Source organism: Hyalella azteca, unplaced genomic scaffold (assembly GCF_000764305.2).
Source record: "Hyalella azteca isolate HAZT.00-mixed unplaced genomic scaffold, Hazt_2.0.2 contig651, whole genome shotgun sequence".
NCBI lineage: Eukaryota > Metazoa > Arthropoda > Malacostraca > Amphipoda > Hyalellidae > Hyalella > Hyalella azteca.
In genome coordinates, this window is record NW_025930990.1 from 4,644 (window position 1) to 14,293 (window position 9,650).

The 9,650-nt window shown below is 39.7% G+C and overlaps 1 protein-coding gene across 2 annotated transcripts; it reads right to left on the reverse strand.

Annotated features, from left to right (window-relative positions):
- Positions 1–3,006: 3,006 nt before the first annotated feature.
- Positions 3,007–5,857, reverse strand: LOC108669318. 2 transcript variants are annotated; one of them, XM_047880521.1, is made up of 3 exons: positions 5,824–5,857; positions 5,559–5,676; positions 3,007–5,220 (listed from the first exon to the last, which is right to left on the reverse strand). In XM_047880521.1, the coding sequence occupies exons 1-3, from the start codon at positions 5,827–5,829 to the stop codon at positions 3,818–3,820; spliced, it is 1,527 nt and encodes a 508-aa protein (XP_047736477.1). In that variant the 5' UTR covers positions 5,830–5,857; the 3' UTR covers positions 3,007–3,817. The 2 variants fall into 2 exon arrangements, with proteins under 2 accessions (XP_047736477.1, XP_018012109.2); XM_018156620.2 differs by having other exon boundaries at positions 5,448–5,676.
- Positions 5,858–9,650: the final 3,793 nt, after the last annotated feature.

The following is a 9,650-nucleotide window of genomic DNA, read 5'->3' on the forward strand; positions in this document are numbered from 1 at the left end:
TGATGCTGAATTGCAGCAGCGCGATAAAGAATGTAACCTAAAAATAGAGCTCAAGACATAGTACGACGATCATTGATGCATAATTTTACAAATAAATTTGAATTCTAAAATTTTCCGTTGGCTTGTTTGCTTACAGTATTAATAATATAGCTCGTTAAGGATCTCAATTGGAGTTCGGGCACATTGGGTTTTCCATTTTTCCTTCTATAAATTATTCATTATTTTTCTTGCAAATATCTTGCCAGTTGTATTTGACGTTTAATCGAAGAGGATCTATTCAAGGGCTCGACGTAGCAAAGCATCGAGCAAAATAGGCAAATGAACTGGTTATAACAGGTAGATCCCTCCAATCGAGTTTTCAAGTCCGAGTTTAGAAGTGGACGTATACACCCGGCGTTGAGACAACACGATGCTAACACGTGATCTCATTTTATTTTTCTAGCGTCAAAGTTTTTTTTTATATCTAAGACAATCTCGTTCTATAAATATAGATATTGCGCATCAACAACTTGCAACTTGAATGTTTTAATTTATTTTGTAATGATTAAAATATAACCAAATGGGAGCGTTGAGGCCGTCAAGACTTTCATGCAGTTCAAAATTATTGAACCATACCTTAATCTTAAATTTGTAAAGTTTTGTGAATTTGTTATGAAGTTTCAGGGATTGATCGCTCAAATATAATAACTCCTCAATTCATGTCTGAGTTGAACTGAAATTACACCTAATTTCCTTGTTCGGATATTTGTGCCACTATTTAGTTTCATAGAAAAAGCTGAAATTTTTCCATGAAACTGAAATCCTTCAGCGTTTGAAACTTGTTTCGACAATTATAACATCTCTGACGACTTTAAATGTTCTGCTGGAGAGATATCATTGAAGTCCTTCGTACCCGATCCAAATACACATCGTTGAGGAGATGCACTAAACTTAATAATTTTAATTTAACGACCGGTGATTTGAAACTAGCCGCACCCAACGTAAGATTTTGAAAAAAGTCATGACTCACCGGACCAAATAAACAGAGTCCTCGTCACAAGTGATGGTGCAAAAAAATGCTACTTGCAATTTACAGACAATCATTTAAATTTTGGATATTCATCTTATGTACCCATTGAATATTTCGCAGTCGTGTCCACGTAAAAAAAGTCCGTAGTAGTTTCTTCATTTGTATAGAAGCGAGATATGTGGACATCTAGCAACAAAGCAAAGCCTGTATGATCCTGGTCTGTGATGGAGCTGCTGGAAGCAAACGACATTTTTGCGGTTAAACACAGCAGTTAAGATCATAATTTCGATCACTATCATTAATGTCTTCGTCGTTCAACAAATGATCGAGCTCTTCTGTTCATACGTGGGAACATTGAGCTCAGCCAGACCGAGGGAAGATGATCAATGAAGAATGTTTGTAAATGTCTAATTGTTAAACTACGAACAGCAGCGAGCGAAACGTCGCTACTTCAAATCTCATAGTATAAACCTCCTGCGAAAATTTTAAGAAGATCGTTCACTTACCTTGAGATTTTGTTCGCACATTCTGGTTTACTTTGCAACTGGGAACTTTGACCGCTACATCGTCCTCTAAGTGACGTAAAGTAAATTTTATCTCTCGGCCCACGGACGCATCCTGTCGTTAGCGCTTGCAGGCCTTGACGTGCGTGGCCAGACTCCTACTTCTCACGACCTTCATTGTCATTGGTTTAGTCTAGGCAGTTGCTTCCTTATTAGACTCATCAATTAAAAATTTAGCTCAAATTTATCATTTTGCTAACCTAAAAAACTGATGCACGTAAAAGACTATATTTCATCTTGAGCTGACCATGAGTTTATTAATGCACTCTAAAACCCGTTTAATAATTAGGATCATGGAATCAGATATCAATATATAACCGAATTTAAAAATATTTACCGTGAATCATTCGCGATTTAGAGCTTACATGAATCCCGAATCCATCGATTCAGAGTTTGTGATAGGCAGTCATGACATAACGGCAGGCAGGTTTTCATGTATATTTCCCGACAGAGAAGTTAATTCCGAGTATAATGATGGATCTCGAGTGTGATTGGAAGCGTGGTGGAATAGAAGATGCAGCTCTAAGAAGAATTGCACAGAGCTGAAGTGGCCGGTAAGCAGACACCATGCAATAATGCATGTGCTGGAAATAATGACAGAGTCGTACGATCGCTAGGTCATCCAAAAGGTCCAGAGATGGCGTAATTCGCGCATTTCTTAATATTTGAACATTTATTGTTCAAATAAAATATTGAACCATAATTTCAGAAGGTGACTTATGGGATTTCTCGGAGAAGTTCAAATTGATAAAATGTTACTTGGGGTATATTAAGCAGAAAGCTACTACGCAGCAGCTCTATAGTCATTGCTAAAGAGTCTGCAATTGCAGTGCTGAAGGATGTATTGTAATGGTCAAGGAATACAACATAACTGCATGTATACGAGCAGTGAAGAACAAAAGAAGTTTCTGCCGCTTGTTTTAATTAAAAACTAGACATAAAATCATCGAAAAAGAAACGAGTCAATTAATGCTGATGCAGTGACACTCTATAAAAAAAATCTGGCTTATTGTAATTGGTGGCGACATGCAATATTATAGCAAAAAAATTTATTTCACATAACTCAATGATGCCAGTGTGTTGTTTATGAAAGAGCGCTGGGTTATTTGAATGGAAGACCCATTTTTGCACGACTGTGTTATGTGGATTATATGAGAGGACTCTGTTGTTTGTGTCAACAATGAGGAAGTACTCGACTGCGCCAACCTCGCCAGCGTTGAGGTGATGATCCTCACAACAAAGCTGCGACGGTCTGCACACGTCATTAACTCACAACGAATTACAAGACCAGTATTCCGTGCAATGCTTGCAGCTAAAATCAGGAAGCATGACCGCCCAAACGAAAGGTTCACGGACCTATTAAAGTTATACTTGAAGTTGGTTGGTATATACTCTAAGCGAATTGAATTTTCTGCCCATTACCTGCCTCACAATAATTTGACAGCGCGTCAAGAACCTGTGTAAAGTATACGCTATTAATTTTATATTCCACTCATCTGTAGGCTGATATTTTGCAAATAAATTACCAACATTTGGTTCAAATGTCTTATCGATTATCTTAACTTTTATTCTCGTAATAATTAGCTATGAAGAACATTTGAAAGCTTACACGTTCCACAAATTAAAAAATAATAATAATAAAAAATCAAGGTGCTTAAAAAAAACACTCAGAAAACCGAAAATTTACGCAAACCAGCAACTATAACAGCAAGGCTATTACACACAGCTAGTATACGTACGCACGGTTACTGACGAAATCAATATTTTTTCAGCGAGGATCTCAAGAATTGCTTCTTTGTTGTGAATTTGTGTTAAAAACTGCACGCCAATAATGAGGTATTGGAAGCTCATTTGATATTCGATCTCGTGAAATCTGTAGCAACATCTCCGAACAATAGTTACGATAACAAAAATAGTTACAAGTGGCTTAGTATATACGAGGTGATTATCAAAGCAAACATGCAGAAGTGTATCTTTAAATGACGACTAATGAGCTAGTCACAAGAAAAAGTTTTGAAATGCGGAAGATGATCGAAAAAAACTTAACAGGGGGTTTTTAAATTATAGATTCACTATTCATCTAGAAGTTATATTGTGCACGGTAGAATTGGAAGTTCCCACAATTAACAGGCTTGCACTATTTCCAATAATTCCGTGCAGATATTATCGTTACAAGATAAAAGGTATCTAGTGGCACAAAATTCCGCGGGCCAATCCATATTTCTGCAGTGGTGACAACGTTCATTCAATCCTGCTTTGGGTAATTTAACGATCCATCATGAGGTGCTAACTTGACTGACACAAAATAAGGATGATGGCGAACTGTGGAAGCTCCTGAACTCTCAGTTTTAGCATGGCGGCCATTTTCTGTACCCCTTTGTGCGGCGGGGGGAGTCGACGAAGCACATGATATTGATTCGGTCCGCGAACGCGGGACAGGCTCGGCGCAAGCGCGGGGGGCGGAGGTTGTCATCACAAACGAGGGTCGGGGAGCAGCCAACGATGAAATGAGAGACGGCTTCGAGAGAGGTTCGTTACAGAGTGAGTTTGACTGCTCGCTCTTATTTAATCCCCCAATGCTACAAAGATGCGCTGCACCCACTTTAATTGTCGTGGTCTCTTGGTGCGAAATTTCTGGATAATCTTGTTTATCGCACATTCCAGAAGAATCAAACGAAATTACTTTGATATTTGTTTTCGTGGTTTTCGATGCAGGGTGTGAACGCATGTCTGTTCCCCCAATTATTTCTCTATCCACTGGGTGCATGATTTTCATGAAACTCGGAGAAGCAGCGATGCGGCGACCAGACCGAAAAAGAGATGCGGTTTGAGCAATAATATTTGCAGCGGGTCGTTGATGACTATTTGAAGCTTCTGATGGTACTATGCAGATTTCTGGAGAGACTGATTTATCCACGCTGAGCAACATTGAAGCTGAGGAGGAAGGTCGGAACGTGGAAACGGAGCAGCGAACCTCCTTTGATGGAGCTGACGTGCTGGTGACAGAATTTAGGTGGGTTTCGTTAACTTTCATCTGACAATTGTGTGCGTTCCGGGGTGGACTGGCATCGGGAGGTGACGGAGTTGTGCGGAAGGAAGAACAAGACGAAGAAGAAGAGGAACATCGCTGAACAAATTTCACACTTGCATTATGATTACCATTGGCATCTACAGTTGCAATTGAGTCATAGCCGTTGGTCATGATTTGTTTTTTAATCTGATTTACCCCATCGGTAGCTGCGTCTGATTCATGACGCGGATTCTCAAGGCAATGAATATTTTTTCCCAAGTCAGCTGAGATATCGCCATCATAATCGGAGCCCGTGACTCCGTTGTGACAATTATTATCCTGCCGCTTCTGCCACTCAAGGACGTCGTTGAGAAGCTTGATGTACTTGATGGCTAGACGCAAAATTTCGTTCTTGCTGAGCTTTTTGTCGGGCGGGTGCGTTGGAACGATCCTTCTGAGCTCTGCAAACGCACCGCTGACGTTCTGCTGCCGCCAGCGTTCCCTGCTGTTGCTGAAGCCTTTCCGTAGTCCCCCCGACGGACCTCGGCTGGCTTCGGTGACGAGTCCTGCTGCTCCGGACGCGGCGCTGCTACCGTAGTCGCCTTCGTGCAGGTTCACGTCACTGGAGTTCTCGTTGTCTGAAAGCACGAAGTAGCAGAACAGAAGTTTTAGTTCCATCCACATAAGTAAATGAGCATTAAATTATATACAGTCAGGAATAATCGTTTATGAGGTATTTGTCCGCATTACTTATTGGCTATAAGTTTTATGAAATCGATGGATAATGTGAATCTTTCGACATCATGCAATCTCCTTATATCAGTCATGGATGTATATCTTTTTCCAAAATATCGTGCGGCCTCACCGCCGTTCGAATGCCGGCCCCACGCTCTGCTGCGGGACTGGCCGCCCCCGTGCAGGTTGTCGTGGCACGGGATCATTTCAGCGGGACCGTGCAGCCCCGGAGAAAGCTCACCATTGGAGTCGTCCGACAAGTCGTCCCCGAGGTCCTCCAAGTCGCTGCTGTCGCCCCCAGCGTAGCAGCCGCGCGCTGGCGACGGCGGGCTTTGCTCGTCCTTGATGCTTTCTTCCATCTGTGTGGGGAAGAACCCAACTTGTAACTACAAAGCAAATTGTTCCATAAAGTGTCACTTCGAAATAAAAATATAGAACATATTACTGGCTGCATATTAGCGAAATAATAACATCACATGAATTATCCAAAAGGTAGAATAGCTCACCTTCATGATGGTATGTATTTGTTTCGTGACTCGAAAATAAGTGAAATATATTGACACCTGCGGATGAAAACTTGTTATGACGAAGCGCACGACTAAATTTGAAAAAATAATGATCATTTCGTACGATAATAACATGTAGGTTTTTTTTCAATTTTGCTAGCTTGACAGCAGTGACTACCTTTTTTTTAATTTTAAGCACTCCGTTTAATAGTAGGAGAACGCTGAATGTGGCATAAACACATTGCTAAAACGGTTTTTACTTCACGTCCACATTTAGATTAAATAAGTACTTTGAATTATTCATGATTTATACAGATGATAGTCAACAAAAAATTAAAATCTTCCGCAAAATAAGTTCGTTTCTCTTGTCAGGGTAAGATTTTCACTGAATTAAAAACCTATATAATATATATAACTCCGCCATTGAAGTAGCGTCATCTAAAAGGCACTAAAAAGGCCTATACTGTCATATAAACACGATTTTGTATTTGATGAAACATACATAAAATGTTTACGGTGTTCATCAAATTGCTGCTTGTAGTTCTCATATAATACGCCTATAGTTTCAGTTGCGGTGGCCTTGGTGACCAGACTGACCACGCATGCTATACGTTGACCTGCGCTGATAAGATCTTTGCTCGGCTCGACTGTCTCGGTAAACAAGACTCACGTTCGTGAAACTTAACTCACAAACATGCAGACAATCAGCACACTTGCGACAAGTTCATTCTATTCAAAAATTTATCCTTGAATACATATGAATGGAAGATATTTTTTAAAATTGAGTATCCAGCATGACATGCCAATCAGGTTAAAATCATTTCGTATTTTTTTTTTTGTGAATAGAGTACGCCTTCTTGAAATGCGTTTATCAAAGTTTTCTAAAACATCGTTTATGGAGCGTGAAAATTTCCACGTTGTTCACCATTTAATGGCTGACATGATCACACGCAATCACTTGAAACTTCGTACATTTACACTAAATTATTCACTGAAAAAATAATTTATTGCACATTCGAGCGTATAATTTATAACCCAAAAAATATTCAAGAATCATCTCTATGCAATACTAAATACCAACAGAGTGGTACACATTTATGAGCGCCAAGTCCTGCACTGAAGCACAGGTTCCCACGGAACGCTCGGTCTGCTCAGCACGGTGCCTGGGAACGGACGAATTCCTAGCACTTCCCTCGCGTTACCCTCTTCACAGGAGGGAGGAGCCTACAAAATACCTCTACGAATCCTGAACCTGGTTTAGAACCACGTCTCACCAATACTGGACCTCTACTAACGCGATCAATAGTCCAAGCGAGAAATATGACCAGCAAGTGTATTTATCCTGACACGAAATGTGATTGATTTTTAATTCAAGTTTAAATTCAATTTTGGGCTCCAAAGCTGCATTTAACCTTCAATCAGAGCTTAAATAAAAGCGTACTAATGACAAAGGCCATTTATGTATATTTTATGGAAGCAGACAGTTTACCAAGTCAACTTCAATTCAGCTTAAACTTGATGTTTAGATAATAACAGTTTTCGAAATTAAATTTTGAAACGAGATGTCTTGCAAATGGGCGTGGCCGTGAATGAAGTCTAATTAGTATATGCAGAATAATGTGGCAACATTATACCTACAGATCTGGGTTCTTAAAATGTTGTAAACAACAAAAAATCTTCAGCCAACTGTAATCCATTTTAGAAAACAACAAATCGAGCTCATGCAAGGGTTGAACAATTAAAAACTAAGAATATTCAAACAACACAAGCGTAAATTTAACGTTTTGAATGTGAGTTTAGTGCCCCGGTCATTTTGAATTTAGTTGCGATGAAGAGTGTGGGTCTGTGGGATCATTTGCAACAGCCGGGTGCGCTTATAATGAACACTGTGGATTCAGTGATCGCTTCTGGGATCCGCCGTAATAAACTTTGTGAATTAACTTGTAACGTTCATTTGTGTATATGTTTTGCTGGCTAGTGTGAGTTCATATGATCTAACATTATGATTTCAATGATGGTTATCGAGACTGAACAATATTCACGAGCAATTTGTCACTAAAATTAAAATCTAGTCAGTTACACGGAAAGAATGAGAATTAATCATGTCCAACTCGGAATCCTCAATGAAATTCTACAAATGTTCTGAATATAATTTAAAATATATATATACATTTACGTATTGATCTTCTGGCATCTATGTAAATAGATCTGGGTTCAATGCAAATGCCACCGCAAAACCTACCACAACTACCAATCCATTTTTATAACAGCTCTAGACGATCGAGGAGTGACTACCAGCGGTCGGTGATCCCTGACTTTGTCTATGAATATATCATTAGTCTCATCGCCTTATCTTTCAATGAGACGGACGCCGCTAATTCTCCGGCTTTGGGGATGATTTTCAGCCCGACCCTAGCGGCGCGTGGCTGCAAATTGTCACGCGTGCCTCGGCGACAGCGCCGCGGCTGCGCGCGCCGATAACGACGCCCGCGAGCAGCGAAGTGAACACTTGCGCTGCTGGCTTCAATGATCGTTATTGTTTAATGTGATGACTTCAATATATTGGGTTATTTAAAAGTAGAAACTACTCTGTATTTTGTAATAGAAGCGACAAAAGAACGGCATTTTTCCGATGAAATTTACAATAAATCAGTATATGACGTTTAAAGTTATGACTAATTGGTATATGATGATAAAAGTAATCAAGTTTATTAAGTGGATAGAAGATTCGCTGAGGGATATCTATAAATGCGTTAACACGAAGGTGAAATTGACTCACATTTAGGTCTGTAATTGCGGAACGCAATCAAAGTGAATAGGAAGAGTGATCCACGCATATTGCCTCTTCACGGGCATTGGCGATTAATAGCTGGGTGCCGTTCCCATCAGTGCGCAATTGTTGGGGATGAAAAAAATACACAGTCGAGTTGAGTTTGTTCCTCCTGATTTTAGTCTTTCGATTAAATGTTAATTAGGTTCAGTTGTAATCTGATTTTCATTTATTGTAGTAACTACGTATTTTAAATTCAGGTCAATTCGGATATAAATTATCATTTTAGACAATTAAGATTCTGCACGTTTTGTAATTATTTAAATAAAATCGGTGGTTTTAATGCAATGGTTTTAAGTTTTGGTTTTAATGCATTCGTAATCACAGAGATTGTTATCGTTGAGTTTGAACCGAATTATAACTTCAAGAACACGATGGAAGTGAATAGTAACCTATGATAACGGACGTGATTTTCTAGTAACGATAAAATTACAACGCGATCCAATGTCCTATATTGATGACGCGTCTCATCATTCTAAGGTAAAATTTATACACAATGGACCAAAACTATTGATAGATGTAATATATTTAATAACTCTTAAAAGAAAATTTTTACTTTCCATGAAGCATTCACACTGTAGGAGCCTTGTACTTCTTGGGCTTTAAGAAGCTTTATCTTACTTCAGTCATGGTATTTCCCAAACATTATTGATATGATATTAGATCATGCCTGCCAAAGGCGGTAATAAATACGCCGTGGAAGCTCCAAAGCCGACCCTTTCGAGGCTGCAGTGCGAGCGCCGGTTTGTAATCGGACGCATGCGCTGCCACGCACTCCGGCTCTGCCCTGCCGATGCTATCACCGTCGCCAGCCTCCCGTATCAATTGACTTCACTTACACCCCACGACGTCGCCACTGGACAAACAAAAGCAAACGTGTCACCAGCCGCCCTAGTCCTAATACGTTTCCTATTGCGTTATGATAAGCTTCCTATTGTATCCCAATCGTCAATTTATTCAATTGAAATTTGTTGTCATCCGTTTACACGATCTACAA

Excerpts from the sequence above, each read along its gene's own strand:
- LOC108669318 (XM_018156620.2), bottom strand. Across the intron at positions 5,221-5,447 it reads GGGCCGGCATTCGAACGGCG|ACAACGAGAACTCCAGTGAC; the intron begins GTGAGGCCGCAC and ends TCGTGCTTTCAG.